Source organism: Euleptes europaea, chromosome 11, assembly GCF_029931775.1.
Source record: "Euleptes europaea isolate rEulEur1 chromosome 11, rEulEur1.hap1, whole genome shotgun sequence".
In the NCBI taxonomy this organism is placed as follows: Eukaryota; Metazoa; Chordata; class Lepidosauria; order Squamata; family Sphaerodactylidae; genus Euleptes; species Euleptes europaea.
In genome coordinates, this window is record NC_079322.1 from 60,641,751 (window position 1) to 60,661,081 (window position 19,331).

Sequence of the window (19,331 nt, forward strand, 5' to 3'; positions counted from 1 at the left end):
AGTTCCTTATCCCCCCCACCCCTAGCTTGGGCTTATCTTAATGAAATGTATAGCAATCTAAACAAAATGTATAGCATATCTAAACAAAATGCTTAATTTCATATATAGGGTTATAGCAGTGATCTGTAATTCTTGCACAGACAGAATTTCCTTTCTGCAGGCCTTCTCCCAGTACCTGTTGATCTTGTGAAAGTTGATCCCTGAGGTTGTAAGACCTATGTGGAGTAATAGCCATGTTGGCCATTGTGCTTCAGGAAAGTGTGTGAAATCATTCCATTTTCTGTCAGCACAGCTGGGATGACATTCTCTTTTCTGCCAAGGCATGAAGTAGGGAAAAGTGAGGGAGGGGGTTAGAAGAAAAACCACAAATATTCAAAACGTGTGAATTGCTATTTAACACATCACCTCAAAATAAAACTGTTATGTCTAATTCATGTTCCACCAAATTTGAAATGCAGTTTCAGTATCACAAGCAATTACAAAAAAGTTAGTTACTGCTTTGTCATCTCCATGCATTATGCCATGCTTTGTGCTTGTGCGGAGCTACAGTTCAGAACTTCTAGAGCTAGTTTCTAGGCATGGAAACCTCCTTACCCTGAAGCACTGGTTCCTAACCGGGGGTCCGTGAGAACTAAATTAAGGTCCGCAAAACAAAGTTATCCACCCATAATAAATTAATATTTTCAATTAAAAGTTATAAAAATATATATTCAAATATTATTCTAAGTTTAATGTTTAACTAACAGTTATGATTAAAGTTTATTTTCAAATTCTCGGAATTTTTATTTTGAACCTTGGGGTCCCTGCACCGAACAAAAAAGCCCTAGTGGTCCCTGGTCAAAAAAAGGTTGGGAACCACTGCCCTGAAGACACTGCACATATCTCGAGGGGAGGAGTCACACCACCTTGCTCAGTTGCTCTTCATCTGCCACAGCAGCATCTTGGATCTCTTCTAAGATTTTTTCTCTCATAAACTTGTTTTTCAAATTTGTTTTAAAATAAAGATTGTCTTTCTGCCTGTCTTCCCTGCATCGCTTGTTTTTTCTTCTTTGCACTCTATATGGTTAAGACATTTGTATATACTTTTTTTCTTTGTCATTGTGTGGGCACCTGTGGCACAGCTGCCTGAGTTTAAAAAGTTCAGGTTGTTCCTTGTTTTGATGGTGATGAGTGCTTGTATTGCCTTAGAGAACTACTTAGGGTAGAAACTTGTGCATGCTGCCAGTTGTTCTCTTCCTTGGGAGAAGTCTTTATAGATGTTTGAGGTGATAGTTAAAGCTTCTCTCTGGGGGCACCTTTCTCCAGGCGAGGCAATGGCCTGAAAGCAAGTTTCCCCAGACAACTCTGTTTCCCCTGCTCCTCCCCGAGGACTCTTAAGATGGAGCAGATGAGGTGGCCCCTTGAAGCTCCAGGTAGGGAATAAGGGCTGGGCAAATAGCACAGAGGCCCTCTGTGGGCACAGTGCATAGGAAGAGGAACTTTTTTTATAAAATGCTCTCTACACTGCAGGGCATTTTGAAATTGCTTTTCTCCTGAAGGCCCCAAAGTGACTTGCAGAAATTTCCAGACCTAATACATATGAAGCAAGCAGGCCCTTCTTCAATAGGATAGCTATAGTAGAACCCCTCCCCCCTGCCCACAAACATGCTTGCACCTCTGGCCACACCCTGCTTTTTTTACCTGCAGGCAGAGATACTCTGCATCTGGCAAGATGTTCCCAGATTGTTCTCGCTCACTGAAAGTATGTGTGTTGATTTTCTGTGCAGCATAGGCACTTAAAAAGCAACATTTAAAGGAAATAGTTGTACGGAATTTCTCTGAGCACTTCAAAGGATGGTTGAAATTAAGACGTTTGCAGGTTTTCTATGTGACAGCACAGTTCAAAACTGCAAATCTAAGAGCATAATGTAAAGCTTACTTCTCCATCTGGAATCTCTTCCTGTGTTTCCATTGCTTGAATTTCATACATTTTTCAAAGATCTGATGCTGTCCAGTTTCAGAAAACCCAATCTGAAATCTTGTTCTGAACCTTTGGCAGCTTTGTGTGCATGTACACATGTATGCTGTTATCGCCTTGGTAATGCATCACATCTGTATGTAAATTTACAACACTATTTCTACCTGAATGAATTCACCTTCCAGTGGAATACTGCCACCATGAGTTTTAAGGTTTATTTGCAAGGGTAATGAAGCCTTCTCTCTTTTGGCTTTCTGCTGATAGTATTCTCTACCATCTAGTGTAAGCTGTAGCTCTCTGCTTGGTCCTTGATGGACTATAAATATCCTCACATCTAAAATTAATCTAATCTAATAAGAAAGCTTGACTAGTTCATTTGTTTTTATTATCAGTTGTAATGGTTTTGGCGGGTATTTATTAAAATGTAATGTAGTTTGCCTCGGCATTGTTTTTATCCTGTTTTTTTTTTACCTTGGAAGCAGGCTGTATATTCTCAAATAGATAATTCACATTATAAGAACAAATTATTTCTCAGATTGCTGTAGTATCTTTTAATTTTTCATCCTGTCTAATTTGTAACTGTAGAAAATGGGAAAGAATGAGTACTTTCTCTTGAGATGGAGACTGAATGTCTGTTTTTAATTTTCAGAATCCGTATCTATGGACAAGTCTCTGACCCACTCATGCACAGCTCCTTCCACATCATCTGCTTCTGGGCTGAATCCAATTTCTGCACCAACTTCATCTGCTTCTGCAGTCCCTGTTTCACCTGTCTCTCAATCGCCAATTCCTCCATTGCTTCAGGATCCAAATCTCCTTCGACAATTACTACCTGCCCTTCAAGCCACCTTGCAGCTTAATAATTCTAGTGTAGATATATCAAAAATAAATGAAGGTAGGATGGAGATTACCTTTTTAGTAGTTGATTCAGCTTTATCTTGATCGTGGGGTAGTTTGCTAATAACAGGACCAAATGTATGTTTTGTAATCTTTGGTTAAAGTGTGTAGTAGTTTCTTTGGATGGTATATGTGGGTCTGATGCATTTGCGCAGGGAGCAGGGGGCAGGGAGCACTTGCAGGGACGAAGCAACAAGCAAGAATGTAAGGGCTTAATTCACCCCACAGGTTCTTTCCAGCATTTTCCCCCCTTTTTTGCTCTTTTCCCCTTTTGCTTTTTCCTGCTTATTAGTCTTTGCAAATAGTTTAAAATGGCATGGGGAAAACTGGCTAACCTGGGGGGGGATCTTTCTGCTTGTTTTTCCTGCAAATTGGCCACACACACCCAAAGGTAATGTTAGGCAAATGTGTGGGGGGAACCCACATGTTTGCTTCATAATGTTATTTCACCCTTTTGTTTTGGCTTAAGCTAAGGCTTCCATTATATAGAATATAATGTGCTATTTGACTTAAATGTCGGTTAAGATCTTCCTCACAAGCCCTACTCTCAGGACTGTTACCTTTACCCAGTTCACCTTTGGGCCAGAGGCAGGGCTTTTTCCATGGTGGAGCCTCACATGTAGTGTGCCCGTTTCCTTGAGGCTCACCTGGCACCTACACCCTACTGTCGCACCCAGAACAAAATGTTTCTTTTTATCCAGGTTGGTTCCTTTACATTCTGTTTGAACACATGGAGCTGCCTTATACTGAATCAGACCCTTGGTCCATCAAAGTCAGTATTGACTACTGAGACCGGCAGCGGCTCTCTAGGCAGAGGTCTTTCACATCACCTACTTGCCTAGTCCCTTTTAATTGGAGATGCCGAGGATTGAACCAGGGATAGTCACACTGTTACAGGAATCCAGGAAGGAGAGGTTTCTAGGATGAGAACTGTTTTTGAGACTTGTTTTATGCTTTTGCTGGGTTTTAAATACTGGCTTTTATAGTTTATTAAGTAACAACCACTATTATGGTGTATTTATTATGTTTTACTTAAGCAGCTTGAGCTAGTTCTTTGGAGAGGTGACATAGAAAGTTTCTAAATAAACTGGCAAAAGCAAAACTGCTTGTATTTCAAACAAGGAGCACTTTCTAAAATATTGAAACTTACTAGCATGCTGTTTAAGGAACCTGTATTAGAAAGTACAGTGAAGGACCTCTGACATTTACGTGTATCTACTAAACTGTGTACATCTTTCTGTAACACTAGTGCAGTTTTGCATATGCAAAGATGGTCATACAACAGGAAGTTTAAATTTAACAATGGGGAATACATAATGGGGAATACAGAGCCTGTAAAATATTAAATAGTTGTCATACAGACAGTTTGGGGGTTGGATACTGCATGCTAGGTTCTATATATCTTGGATGATGTTTTCCTTCATCTTTAACACATTATAACACTGTTCTGTGCTTGTCTGCTGAAAAGTTGTATTAAGGTCAGTGGGGCATACTCCAAGGTAAATTGTATTGGTTACTCCTCTGACTATTGCCAGTCCTCATGCCTTGCTCATGTTCCCTTCTCAGTTCCTCTCTAAGTAGTTTCTGCTGCCCTGGCTGCTGCTTATTCCTCCTCATTTTGATAGGAAGTAACACAGACAGCTACCTGGTTCCTAAAGAATGTGTTGAAAGATGCTTACTGCTGTCGTATTAATAGTGACAATGAGGGTAGTAGAGACAAGCAAGTGGGAATAGTGGTTGGATGCAGGGCTGCTTTCTAAGTGCAACCCTCTTTCTCGGCAAGCACATGCAAACCTAAGACAGCTTGTGCTCAGGAAAGAACACCTTTGGTTACCTGCTGTTAACCATACTGGTGCTATATTCCATCTAAATTGGGAGTAGTCAGAGTGTTCAAAACTGCCACATGTACAACCCAGTTGAGTGTACAACCCAGTTGTCTTTCGCATTTCTCATCCATGGGAGTCTTCTTATATGTGCTGTCTCTCTTGGGACAAACAACTGAACCAGGTAGCAAGGCTTGGAAATATCAAGTGTTCTTAATGACCTCATTGATAGCTTGATGTCACTTCAGTTGTGGCCATCTCTCCTTGCCAGTATCTTAGGTTGAGGAATGTCTTTAAAAATATTGTCATGGTCGATATTGTACTACTCCAGCAGCAGCCAGTTGCTCTGAAGCAGGCAGGAGAATGGGAGACAGCAATGGGTTCTTGTCATTGGCCTACTGAGACTAGTTACGTTTCATAGCATTAATTGTCTTTTGAAAAAGAAAGGTGTAAAACTCTTCAGTTCAGGAAACAAGACTGATCATACCGATTTGTGTTTAGTCCTTACAGCTGCTGTGACCCAAGCCTCTTTGCAATCTATACTCCATAAAATTCTCACTGCTGGACCATCTGCTTTTAATATAACATCCCTGATTTCCCAAGCAGCACAGCTTTCTACACAAGGTATTTTACAAGTGTCTTGTCGGATCTGTGTAAGAATATTTGTTGGTATTCTGAAAGTGTTCACTTGCAAATTGAAGAAGTCAGATGTCAGTTTATCTGTGCAGTTTGCAGAAAGGTGCTTTGCTTTATCTAAAGGCTTTTCCAGACAAGAATCTGTAATAACCCCGGTGTGTGTGTGTGTAGATTTTGCTACCTGATGAATTTACTCTAAATGCTTCCCATTCATTCTAGCATAAATGTATACAGGGCAAATCAAGCAACAGATTATATTCACTTTGGCATTCACCTTGTTGACTTAAGAACCACAAAAAAATTCGTTGTCCATATCTTCTGTTAGTCTAGGTTAGTAATACAGCTGTGATTTCGTAATGCACACCTTATTCCTTCTAATTCAGTGTGAAGCAGCCCAGTTACATTCCATTTATTCACATAATATCTAATAGTAAACTGGGTGATGTTCCAGTCAAGAAATCAGCAAAACTAGGCCAGCCATAGAGAACATAAGGGTTGTGGGGTGGGCCTCAGGGGCAGAAACTAAGGGAAATGTATAAATTGGCCTCTTCAAGCCTGTGAGAGTAGATGGAATCCTGGTGGGGAGGAGATTCATAACAGTATAGTAGAGTGGTGGAAGTGAAACTCATGCTGGGAGTGTGTCTCCGATTCCATTTGGCTGTTCCAAATTCTTGGCATGCAGGGGAAAGGGCAAATACTCCTTCCCTGCACTCTTTTAGGCTTGCCGTAAATGAATAACTTCCTCCTATAGAGCTGTTGTGCTACTGCAATGGAGTTATGAAGTTCAGGAATAGGTGAACAGGAAGTGGTCTTGTACTACTGACTTGCTTGTTTAAACACACTGAACTTCTCTAAGTTAGACACAGGCTCAAGAATCTTGGTATATATGGCTATCTAATGTAGGTAAATAAGGATGAGTCATTGAATTGTATAAATATGGTATGGAAGAGCTCTAATTGCGTAAGAGAACCATTGCGGAAACTTAGATGAGGTTTCCATTATACTTCAGTTTCTCTGGTCGCTAAAAGTGTAGGTGAAAACTTTCAGAATCAAGCTTTTACAAACAATGCACTGGTGCCTTCTGGAAATGACTTCTGGAAATGACTTTGTTTTGCTGCTTGAGTAGCTGCTGAGTTACCTAAGCCTTTTTCTTTGAGATTTCAGACCACCATTTAGTACCATGAGCAGTCTCTTAACTTACTATTAGTCACAGCTTTCTTTTCTTTAATCAGTTGCTTTCTTAAGATCAGTAATTTTTTTTATATGATTTACTTGGATTTGGCCAATTTTAATAAAACTCTCATGGTCTTATTCACAGCTCAGCCATCTAATCAGTCCCCAATGTCTTTAACATCGGATGCCTCATCACCAAGGTCATATGTCTCTCCGAGGATAAGCACGCCTCAGACTAACACAGTTCCTCTGAAGCCTTTGATGAGTACACCTCCTGTATCCTCACAGCCAAAGGTAATGTTTTAATTTAATGCTTTGTGGTGGTAGAAGTGCAGCTAAGTGGAAGTTTCAGAAACATACATGAGCATCGTGAATTCTAACATTTTAAATATTTCTAAACAAAATGTTTGGGTCTCTGACTCAAATAAAAGAGCTAAAGCATCATCTGTTTCAACAGCTGTTCCTCCAGGTGGTACTAAATTTGTGCTTTGGAATCTAGGAGTAAAGATGTTGTGATTTCTGTGTAAAAAGTGCTTGTGGAAGTGTGAGCCATGAAATCCTAGTTAAAATCTTGTCTTATCCATATTCGAATTGATATTCTGTAGGAGTGCTTGGGCAAGCAACTTGGACAAAGTTATGGAATGAGCAGTTTATAATGGTCAATTAAATTATCTTAATCATAGAATTTTAATTTATAACAGGAATCCTTGTACTGTACTGTTGTATTAAATGTTTTTTATAGTATAAAATTTAGCCCCCTCTGCTACTCAAGCTGTTTAAGGATGTACATGGCTATGGGTGGTTGCAGTGTTCATACTGTTGGCCCCGATGCAGAAAATCATAATTTGAAACATTCTGGTGAGGTACAAATATAGGTATTCAAGTTAACTGCACTTAGTCCAGTGCTGTGCTCCCCCCATTTTAAACCAGGGTTTAATCCAGATTTAGAATCCCAGTTTGGGGCAGGGTTAATTTGTTAACTCGTGTGCTTGCATTTTGTATGTAGCTTCAAATGGGGATTCCTCATTCACGATTATGACAACTTGTCTGCCCCCCATACATTCTGTTCAACATAAATATTCCATACTGATATCATGGTTAATAATTGTTCTACATATGCCTTATGTTTTGTATGCATTTTAACTCTGTTTTTTAACTTTTTAAAATTGTTTTAATGATGCATGTTTTTAATGGTAATTTTAATGGTTTTATAATGTAATTTTACCATAAACTCCTACAACTCCTACCATAAACACCTGCACACACTCTGGTTAGATTCGAATCCAGTAGTACCTAAGAGACCAACATGATTTTCAGGCTACAAGCTTTTGAGAGTCAAGTCTCCTTTTATCAGATACACACTCTGGTGTTTTTGTTTTCTGCCATAACCTCAGCATGTAACTTATGGAGACGCAAGGTGACTAAGTTTGGTGCATATGAGATGTTGGATTTTTTTTGTCCCAATGTGTTTCACTTTACATTTGTATTGAGTATCACTTCTCTCTTTGTCAGTAGATTACTAAATTCTTAGTCATATTTAACTGAGGAAGGTAATAACACACATTTAAAGGTATAAAGCACATTTAATTTGTACATTGCTAATGCCAGTCATAGACATGTCATACTAAAATTTCATTTATATCCTGCCTTATAATCATAAGATTCTCAAATCAACCCTTCTATTAAAAGAGCAGGATTTTTTAAAAGTAAAATTTCAAAATAGCAAAAGCAGAAGAGGCAAAAATTAAATGTCGTAGCGGTCAGATCAAGCAGAAGAGCCAGTAAGATGGATGGTGGCCCAATAAATCCAAGAACCAAAAACAACAACACTATTTTACGTTTAATAATGCAAAAATCTCATCAGCCTCTGAACTTTCAGGTTACTACTCCAGGTGTTAAACAAGGACCAGTTTCACAGTCAGCATCTCAGCAGCCAGTGATTGCTGACAAACAAGGTCATGAGCCTGCTTCTCCACGAAGTCTTCAGCGTTCAAGGTAAATATTAACATTGGTTCAAGTTTCTCACAGTACAATCCGAAGCACAGTTACACCCTTCCAAGTACATTGAAGTCAGTGGTCATAGAAGGGTCTAACTGGAAAGGGTCACACTGTCAAAAGGCCCAGTCAAATATTCAGTCCAGCGTTCTTGTGTTAGAAGGGGGAGTACATTGCAGTGCTCTTGCAGGGCAACTTCAGATGTGGTGGTTACAGCTTGTGGGTGATATTGTAATGTCAAACTCATATTTGTGTTTGTCTTTAGTGAGCTGACATCTGCCCATTCTGGAATTCTGTTGCCTTTAATTATACTTGAAGAACCAAACAGACTTCACATGCTGTTTCTTCACCCCAAGTGCTGGTTGAGTCCAAATATGATTTGAGATCCTGGGGCATTTTGTATATTACCTATAATGCCCAGTGCACTCTCTTGATGATAATAAATTGGTAGAAAAGAGTTAGTGTATAATGTAAACATAACCGTTTAGAACATGTTGATTGCCACAAGAAGGTGGTAAATAGGTAGAATTTCCATATCAAATTAACCTTTTTAAAAAGCAATATGCTAGCATCTGTGCTGTGTAACATAAAAGTTAATGTAAAAAATCAGCTCTTCATACATTCTGAACATGGTTACAACGCCCTTGTAGCTTGATATGATTTCACTGATATGGATCTGTTCACATGGTTAAGAATGGCTGAATTCTGTTCTTTGAAACTGAACTCTTTATGTTTGTTCTATAGGTTATGTATCTTAAACTTTGAATAAATTTTTGTTAAGTAAAATATATCATGTCTTTAGAACTGCTTTGAAAGACTTGATATGAAAAGTAATAGCAGACACAATGATCTTGTTAAAATGTACATTGGGTACAAAGTCTTAGCCTGGCTAGGCACGTTCTTTCTGCTTTCTTCAGACTGACTTAATCTAGGAAATTGTTTTTTGTGGCTGAATAAATACTTGGATCAAAGAAATCTTCTGGAATTATTATTGACTGTTATAGAGTCAAGTAGAGTTTAATGGCAGCATAAAAAGCACCTGTGCATTTAACACAGTAAGTTGCAACTAATTATGAGGGATGTCTGTATGAATTATGAGGGATGGCATATTCATCTATAGAGAAAGCCTCATGTACCCTATTTAATTCTGAACTGTGTGAAACCTCTCAGTTTATGCACAAGCTAAACTCCTGTCTTTCTAAAAGAGATCTGTTTGGAGTTTTGCTACTTTGCTCCGAGTGGTGGACTGGCTTCTTCTGTTAGGATTGATCCTTCTCCTTGCCTGGGATTTGATCCAAAGATCTTCTTTCAAAGTTCATGAACACTGAGCAGAACCCAGAAATAGAGAAGACATCCTCCCTCCCTCCCTCCCTCCCTTCCAGTTCCATGGAAACTATGTACCTGAACAGTGCCCTTGTGCAGTCTCACAATATAATGACCTTGGCAAATGTGCCACATGACTTCCCTAAGGTTCTGGGGTTGTTAGGGAAGTCATGGGAACACATTAGCCTAAACCCCTAAATAGTGAGGTGGTCCCAAGATGGTGCTCTTTTCACACTTTCTAAGAAACTTTCTAAGTCCTAATTGAGTCCTTTCGATTGCAGTTGTGCAATCTGAGGAGTTCCTATGGCAGGTAAAGAAATGTTAAGTGCTATAAGTTCAGTGTAGGCTAAGATCTCTAAAGAACTGCTGCAGCAGCACTTAGAGAAAATTTCAGTCATAGGAGCAATTTAGAGCTTAAAACTACGATCCAAGGAACTCGTACAATCAGTAAACTTTCTATAAATCCCATGGTACATTTCTTGCATGATTATGCAATGTAGAGACACTGACAAATGTGCTTTCAAGACTTTCTTAAGGCTTTCAGTACCTTAAGGAAGTTATGGAGTGAATTGGCCAAGATTTCCACATTTGCAAGAGTATTCCTGTGTCAAATAGAGATCCACACTGTCACCACACCCTCTAGTGTCCACAGATCTTTGCAATCATCCCTAATAATAATGTTGCTGAAGATGTGATGGTGTTCAGATGCCTGTTTAAAAAGAATGAAAAATGTGGTCATGTGCTCAAGCTTGAGAAGAGTTTTGATTCATTTGTAGAAAGAAAATTAAATCCCATGGCTCTATATGCTCAGTTATTCACAACTGACTGAACTAATCCCATGCTATGTAGTGTTTGAATGTTGTGCTGTATGATAGGCTATTGAAAAAGGCTACTATTTCTTACAGCTTTCACGATGCATTCTGTTAGAAATTGAATGGATGTAATTTTGGTAGGAAAAAAATGTCTGGAAAAAATGTTCCAATAAACGTATGTGTTTGTGTGTATGCACACATTTTATGAGGTACTTAGGCCATTAGGTTTTTTGCATTAGTTTTGTACCACAGATTAATGGCTTTTGAACATGCATTTCTCCTGCATGGTACACAGTTAGGAATTATGGCAAACTCTCATAGATATTAAATTGCAGTGCTGCAATTTAAAGCTTAGAAAATTAAATGTCAAATTCATGTTAATTCTGGGAATTGACCATTACAACAGTTGTGTGGGGGTGGAATGGATTAAATCTTTAGATCTGTCCTTGGCTTTCCAACCTGTCTTCTTTACTCTGTCTAGTTCAAAATGGTATTGTTGTTTTCCATCACATTTATTGATTCCCCCCATGCTATTATACAGGTGTTCTTCCTGTACAGACTTGCAAGGTGTATCACTACTATTCCAAGAGCTCTTTCATTTTGCTATTCTGGCTGGAAAGGTGTCATTGGATCTAGCCCTTTAAGAACCATCTTTTATGACCGACCTTATGCACTTCAGGACATTTAACGCTAACAATTGCATACTGCTTTTATATTATAAATATCTGCAGTACATCAGAATATGTTGTGTATGGTTGGAATATTTAGTCAGTCTAATAATACTTGGAGCCCTTAATATGATGTAGTGTACCAAAGTACGGCTCTCCTGTACAGCTCAGCATAGAGAAATGAAAGCGGAGAGTTGTCTTTCAGTGATTCTGTTCATTTTAGATATTCAGTGATTCTGTTGATTTAGTCTTCAGTTCTTATGTTGTTGGCTACTTTGTATTTCATGGCTGGCAAGAGTTTTGCTCAGGGCTGTAAACATTTTTGGTCTATGGGAGCCAAACATTTAGGTATCAGACCTATACAAGTCTTGTGAAAAAATGTCATTCCCTAATGTTGAATTTGTAGCTGATCAGACCATTAAGCATCTTTTTTTCAGTCCTGTTTTGCCTTGATAGCCAGGTTGTATTCTTCATTCAGTACATGTGACAGCTTTTAATAGCATTATTATTCAGTTACTTTTTGAAGGTGAGAATACATTAAATTCAGGTAAGAGCTGTTGTGTCACGTTTCCAGTGGCTCTCAAAATCTTTGAAGTGGAACCCATAGAGCAATACCCCATTCCCCCCCTTCCTAAAATAAAACTCAAGAATATTGGGTCAGCTAACACTGAATAAGTTTATATTTTTCATACCTAGTATTTATATCTCACCAAGCAACAGGCTGTGTTTTATGGCTGTTTTACGTTTCATGTAGAGACAAACCCGGACTTGCCATTGAGATTCCCAGAGCCTCTTCTTCCAGTTCACCCTGTTGGTTCCAATTCTCTTGTGAGAGGAATTGGACACACTCTTGAGACCAGCCAACAGTTTGAGAACTACAGCTGCTTTTATATTATCTGCAAGTCATATAAATTAATATGAGAATGGAAGATGCCTAACTTTATCCTTCCATTATTTAGTACTGAATATTTAAAATTCACAACTTTTCATCTATCTAGGAAAATAACATTGAAAATTCTCACTCAGTGCAAAAGCTTATCTTATTCCTTTAAGGCAAACATTATGAAATAATGTGAAAAGAATCTGTTTTATGAATTCCGTATGACAATGTAAATGCAGTTATGGTCCTGTCATTTCCAGATACATGATATAAAAGAATATTACTTCAAAAAGTAATACCATACCATGAAACAAAGTGTATCCTGAATACTCAGATAAAAGCTGGAAATATATGCAATGTGAGTTGTAAACGTACACAGTAAAAACTGAAGCATTATTACACAGAGAATTGAGGTTATTCTTTATTTCCTATAATTGATATAAACATGCCCCTACATTGCCAAAATGTTTCTGTAATTCTGGACTAGTACAGACATTCAGCAACCTTATGAATTCAAAAGTATAATCAGATTTCAGAAAAATGTGAACGTCTCAAATTAGATGTATGTTTATTCAAAGCCTTTAATAACTAATTCATCAACTTAATGTTGATCTCTTGTGTTATAAAACTACCAAATACCTACACCCTTGAAGTGTTTCTTTAGTAAAATAGAATGTGAGCAGAAATTATTACTAATACAGATAAATGGTTAATTTCAATTAGAAAAGGAAACTGTGGTAGTCAATTACCCTAGCAGAAATGAATAACCCCCAAATGGGACTGTGTATAGTAAACAAGGCTGTTTTTGTGTTTTAAAAAATTATGTGTTTGAGTGCAGAATGTTGCATATTTGGGGTTCATCTACTTGGGAGAATTGGAATGACCCTAAAATCTAGTTGGAAGACTGTCTCAAAATTTATTTTATTGATGTTAGATTTAGCCATTATGGAGTAGTGGTTAATGTTGGACTAGATATGGGGATTGTCTCATCATAGGGTTTCCATACTGAGGCTATTATACTTTGGTTACATGATGAGAAGACAGCACTCACTGGAAAAGACAATAATGCTAGGACGAGTTGAAGGCCGCAGGAAAAGAGGAAGACCCAACGTGAGATGGATTGTCTCAATCAAGGAAGTCATGGCCCTCAGTTTGCAAGACCTGAGCAAGGCTGTTAACGATAAGATGTTTTAGAGGTCATTACTTCATAGGGATGCCATGAGTTGGAAGCGACTTGACAAGCACTTAACGCACACATAGATGTGGGAATAGCCAAGTTCAAATACCTGCTTGTTATGAAATTCACTGGGTGATGTTGAACCACCCTTACCTACCTCAAAGGGTTGTTGTGATGATAAAATTGAGAAGAGAATTATCATGCATACCACTCCAAGATCCTTGGAAGAAGGCCGTGGTCAAAATGTAATATTGATTGCCCCCTTGTAAATCAGTTAACAATAAAAAATGACTTAGAAAAGTATCTTTTCATGGTATCTTAGCAAAATTTCGGGTTGTCTTGTTTGCTTTTTCTGTTGCCACTCAAGTCAATTGATGCCTGGTTCTATGTTGTGGGTGATCAATGTTCTGCAAGTGATATACTAGTTGAAAAGCTGAGGATTGTGGGTTTTCATGGAGTAGATCATTATGTTCTGTGGAGTTGAATTTGCAGAGGCATTTGGAGTCCCTTCATGTAAAACTGTGTCATGGCCTGAAAGGGAACATTCTAGCTTGTGTGCAATACGATTGACTTGTTACAGGAAATCAACAATGGTCGCCTTTAACTTGTAGTTTTGGGTTTTAATAACAAAAAAGGTGATGGTAAAAATTTCTGGAAAAGCTTGGGATTGCCTGCTGTTGCACCTTCTGACATCAGTTGAGTCAGACTTTTCCTATGGACAAATAGTATTCTTGCTGTGTCTGATCTAATATGTTTTAAGCTGTCATTCAGCTCCCGTTCCTTTCCCCCACCGCTGCCCCATTCAGATGATACTGAATCAGTTTACTTCAATCTTGGAACATGGTATAATGTCCTCAGTTAATTTGAACACAGCCTTTAATCAGCAGATTGGAAACAGATTTTTTTAAACAACATTGTGGTAGCGTGTAAACCTTTTAAATGTGCTGTCACAGCACAGATGTAATGCATGAAAGCATGCATACATAGCAGTCAATGATTTGTCTAGCCATAGGCAATTTGCAGAGTCTTAAAATAAATGCGTAGGTAACTCCTTGAATGCCATACTCCCATTGGCAGCGATTACAGCAGCTTCGGGTGGCTTTCGAGTCACTGGCCGACTAGCTCCATTTTAAATATTTGTTTCCTTTACAGTAGTCAGAGAAGTCCATCTCCAAATCATACCTCCAATACAAGTGCTTCAAATACAACAGCACCACAGAATGCATCAGCGCGGCCTACGTGTTCATTAACGCCCACGTTAGCGGCACATTTCAATGAAAATCTTATAAAGCATGTCCAAGGATGGCCTGCCGATCATGCAGAAAAACAGGTGAGTGCCTACTCTGAAAACTGTTCCTTATTATTTATTCAAAATTGCGTAATACCGTCCTTGTTACATAAGAATATATGGCCCTTATTACAGGTTCAGACCAGGTGTAATATTTCCTGCCTGATTTACGTGCTTGTGCTATGCTATATATAATACAGTTCTTCAGTGTAGCAAAAAAATTAAAAGCCAGTATCAGAAGTCAGAAACAGGTACATCCTATTCAGCCTAGGACAAAATTATGACCCAAGTGATGTCTTCCTTTCATAAAACACAAATGTATATTAACAGGCTACGTATTACTGTATTTTTCGCTCCATAAGACGCACCTGACCATAAGACGCACCTAGTTTTTAGAGGAGGAAAACAAGAAAAAATATACCGGTATTCTGAATCAAATGGTGTACTGCCCCTGCATCTCTGCCCTGGGAAGCAGCTTGGGACCCTGGGGTCTGTAAGGGGTTGGCCGGACTCCCTGCCCCCCAAGAGGGGCACCGGCGGAGACCCACCCTGGGGACTGGCTGGCGGCTTTAAAGCTGTTTCCCAGGGCACGTGGGCTCCGCGCCCGGCTCCCACTGTGCTGGGCGGCTGCTGGGAGGGGCCCAGCCAGCTCCTGGGGTGGCCCGGCTCTGGGAGGGGCCCAGCCAGCTCCTGGGGTGGCCCGGCTCCGCGCCCCGCTGCTGCTGCGCTGGGCCGCCCTGGGGCTTCCTAGCTGGCTCCCGGGGCGCGCCGGCTCTGCGCTGGGCTGCCTCGGCCGGGGGGCGGCCATGGCTCCCAGGGCCTCTCGGCAGCTTTGCCCTTCTCCCCGGGGGCCAGATTCACACACATTCGTTCCATAAGACACACAGACATTTCCCCTCACTTTTGAGGAGGAAAAAAGTGCGTCTTATGGAGCGAAAAATGCGGTAACTTGCCCAGAAATACTGTGAACATGATTTTCAGTATCCTGTGGTTTTGAGCACCATTCGAAGACTGAAAGCTCAAAATAATTTGAGGAGCAAATCTGAGCATTTTTTCAAGGTCACAACTCAAAGGAATTTTCTCTTTATACTTTGCACATATTTTGTCACTTAGATTAAGTATATACATTTCTGTTTAGCTTTAACCTACAGAATAATGAGATCTTTTATTCCTTAATCTTGAATCAGTTCGGTTTCTTATGCTTCTGAATTGCTACACGATCCAGTTTTTTTAAGTCCATCCATGCTATGACAACTAACCTCCAATCCTAATTCAATTCAGCACCATTTCTGCTTCACTAATTATGTAAAAATGGAATGTAAACAAATTGCTTGACTTGAATGCAAGACAAAGGGTCAAATCTTCAAGGCATGAACATACTGGAAGGCCTTGAGCAAGTCACTTTCACCCTAATTTCCCTCATGGTTGTCAAGAGGAGCAAGGCTGAGCATTCCTTCTCTGCCCCAGTTATTTATTTCTCACTTTGGACAGACACTTGGTTTCCGGGGAAGGTTTGGCAGCAGCTAGCTCTTCCCTTCCTCCTAGACAGATATAGGTCCAGTGAAACTGGAAATGTAGTTCAGTGCTGTGTGGGTTTTGTACATAGCAGCTTTCCACACTTCTGCCTTCAGAGGCCAGTAATGTTTAAACAAGGAGAGAATTTCCAGGTCTGCAGGTCATTTGCTAATGGTCATTGTTGCTGATGACCCAGGGAGCAGGCAGACTGTATGTAACTTTGCTCTGAGCAACTGGAAGGAAGTCTGAAATAATTGAACTAAACATTGAATGTATTTTCAGCTATTCATGAATGATATTATACTGTTTCCAAGCCTATCTTCTGTTAAATAGCAAAACTACTGTGCACAAAACCTTTCCCCTCCAAAAGATGTTAGCCATTTACATGCATTGAGTAATTGCCATTAAAGATCAGCAGGACTCAGAACAACCTTGATTGGGATAGCCTGAAACACAGCATTGGAAACTAATATTTCTCCACTACGTTGTTCATGCAGTGAATCTTGTGTGTTGCCTCCAACCCATAATGTACTTATTTATCTGATTCATTTATACCCTGCCTCCCCCCCCTCCCGGTGGGGACCCAAAGAGGCTTACATCATTCTCCTCTCTTCCATTTCACCTTCACAATAATCCTGTGAGTTAGGTTAGGCTGAGGGAGTCTGACTGGCACTGTCACCCAGCCAACATCCATGGCACAAGTGGGGATTCAAACCTGGGTCTCCCAGATCTTAGTCCGTCACTCTTAACCACTACACCGCATATCTTCCTTTCCAGCAAGTGTTACCAAAACCTTCAGTGAAGCTTTCAAACTTCTGATTTTTAACTGTAGGCATCAAGATTACGTGAGGAAGCCCATAACATGGGAAGCGTCCACATGTCAGAAATTTGTACTGAATTAAAAAACTTAAGATCTTTAGTTCGAGTATGTGAAATTCAAGCAACTTTGCGTGAGCAAAGGTAAGAATTCTTTGTGTACCATCCTGATTTTTTAAAATAGTTTCCGTCTCTGTGTTAGTTTAATAACGCTGATTTATTCACTACTGAGCTGCATTCCCTAGTGTACAAGCAGGGGCTAGAAATTGTTGTAGCCTAACATACAGGATGCTATTGACTTAAACAGGCATAATACCTCCCTCCACAGCCATTGAACTGCTGAAGGTGCTCTTGGATCTTGAACAATTATTTAGTCCATTATGTGTACCATTAAGGTAGGTCAGCTCTTTTTAGGCCCAGCAACTTTCTCCTTTTCTAAAATAAAAATATGCATTTTGTTAAGTTGTTGCAGATTAACTAATTTAATCATACTCATGATTGTGTTAAATTACAAGTACTAATGTAATTAAAACATTAAAGGATAGAGTTGATATATCCATACTAATTATTCTTTTTTCCTTTGTAGGATACTATTTTTGAGACAACAAATTAAAGAACTTGAAAAACTAAAGAACCAGAATTCCTTCATGGTGTGAAAAGTTGTGAATAATTGCACATGGGTTTTTGAGTACAGGAACTGTAAACTGGTTGCCCAGTCTTAACATTTTTGAGCTGCATTTGCGTAGACTTTGGACCGTTGAGTTGGGCAAAAGAGAAAAAAAAGTGACACGGGAAAGGGGACAGGAGGGGAGTCATTCAGGGGAAGAATACAAGGATGATTTGTAAAACCCTTGAAATGTAGATTTCTTGTAGATGTATTCTTCACGTTGTAAATATGTTTTGTAGAGTGAAGCCATGGGAAGCCATGTGTATCAGAGCTTAGACATCCAAAACTAATCAATGCTGAGGTGGCTAAATACCTAGCCTTTTACATGTAAACCTGTCTGCAAAATTAGCTCTTTTTTTAGTTAATTTATCATTCAGAAATCTTGCATTTCCTGAAATTAATGCAAGCGCCAGGCGATCTGTGTCTCAAGGCTGCAACAGTTTGAAACAGTTTGGGTAATGTACAAAATATCATGAAACAACTGTTTCCACACTTGCACCGAATCAAGAGCAGTGCTTCTCCATTTCTCTTTTACAGAGCAGTGTTTTCTCATTTTCTGTGTTCATTTCCCCTGGAATTCCTAGGTCTGATTTTATCAGTTTTTTTAAAAATTCTTCTAATTTTCTCCTTTCCTAAAGCACTGTTGCTATGGCACTTTTCTATAATCTTTTCATTCCTGTGTACAGTAGCTTAAAATTGCAGTGATTGAGCATAACCCACTTGTTTGTATAAATTATTGAAATGTATTTCCATTTGCACCCTGTAAGAATGGACTGGGAGTACTGCTGGGCATGTGTGCTGAAAGTACATCCCTTTCTTCAAATTACATGGAAACAGCCCAATAAACATGTCAACATGGTTGTGGGAGGGGAAAGAAGAAGAAAAAAGCTAGTCAGATGTGAATTGTATCTGTTGTAATAAACATGTTTAAAACAAAGAAACACTGGTTTTTATTTCCTTTGGTCAATGCATATTAGAATTTGGACTCTTTGGGGGTACTTTATCAAATCTATTCTTGTTGAATACTTTTTGTACTTAATTGAAAATAATTCCTCAAGCGAGGTTTTGTTTAAAAATTGTAAAACAGGAAATTGTGTATAAAAATACTTAATGACATTCAACAAGGATCAATGACGCCTCCCCAACAGTTGTCATATGTTAACTCCTGGTTTTACCTGTCTTGCTATTATGACATTTCATTTCGAAGGATGTTTGTGTTGTAGCTAACTGTTCAAGTCTGGTGCTGACTGCTGTCCTTAGCCATCACAAAACGCTGACTTTGTGTAATTGGAGTGTCTCGCTGTTTGAAAACAGTGGGAAAGCTCAGCTTTGTATATTGTTTCCTAAAGTATATTAAAAATAAAAAAGAAACTATTGCTACTACAAAATAAACTTGGGTTTTCTTTGCAACAAGCTGTTAGTCGGGACTTGGTGCCACAAATGTATGTTATGTTCTTAAAGCTAGCAGAGAGATGGCTGACTGCTTCAGTATGATTGTTGTCCCTCGTTGTCCCTTGCTAGTGAGTTGGCACTGGGAGGTTTCTGGACAACGTGAACAAGGAACTGTAGCCACTTCTGCTTTTGATCCTTTTGTCAGTAACCGCAGAACTCTCTCATAAATGTCAACGATGGTGAATGATATGAACTTGCATACATTGTGGGAACAAGCTTAGTTGTGCAGGTGAGCTTGGCCACTTGTCAATA

General features: G+C 39.2%; 1 protein-coding gene across 1 annotated transcript in view; it reads left to right on the forward strand.

Moving 5' to 3' along the window:
- Nucleotides 1–19,019, forward strand: part of WAC (WW domain containing adaptor with coiled-coil) — a 61,832-nt gene extending 42,813 nt beyond the window's left edge. The window contains exons 8-14 of the mRNA XM_056857977.1: nucleotides 2,607–2,852; nucleotides 5,179–5,301; nucleotides 6,632–6,780; nucleotides 8,366–8,481; nucleotides 14,494–14,671; nucleotides 16,977–17,104; nucleotides 17,547–19,019. Of these exons, the coding sequence (XP_056713955.1) occupies nucleotides 2,607–2,852; nucleotides 5,179–5,301; nucleotides 6,632–6,780; nucleotides 8,366–8,481; nucleotides 14,494–14,671; nucleotides 16,977–17,104; nucleotides 17,547–17,616 (1,010 nt within the window). The 3' untranslated portion in view covers nucleotides 17,617–19,019. The remainder of the gene's footprint in view (nucleotides 1–2,606; nucleotides 2,853–5,178; nucleotides 5,302–6,631; nucleotides 6,781–8,365; nucleotides 8,482–14,493; nucleotides 14,672–16,976; nucleotides 17,105–17,546) is intronic.
- Nucleotides 19,020–19,331: the final 312 nt, after the last annotated feature.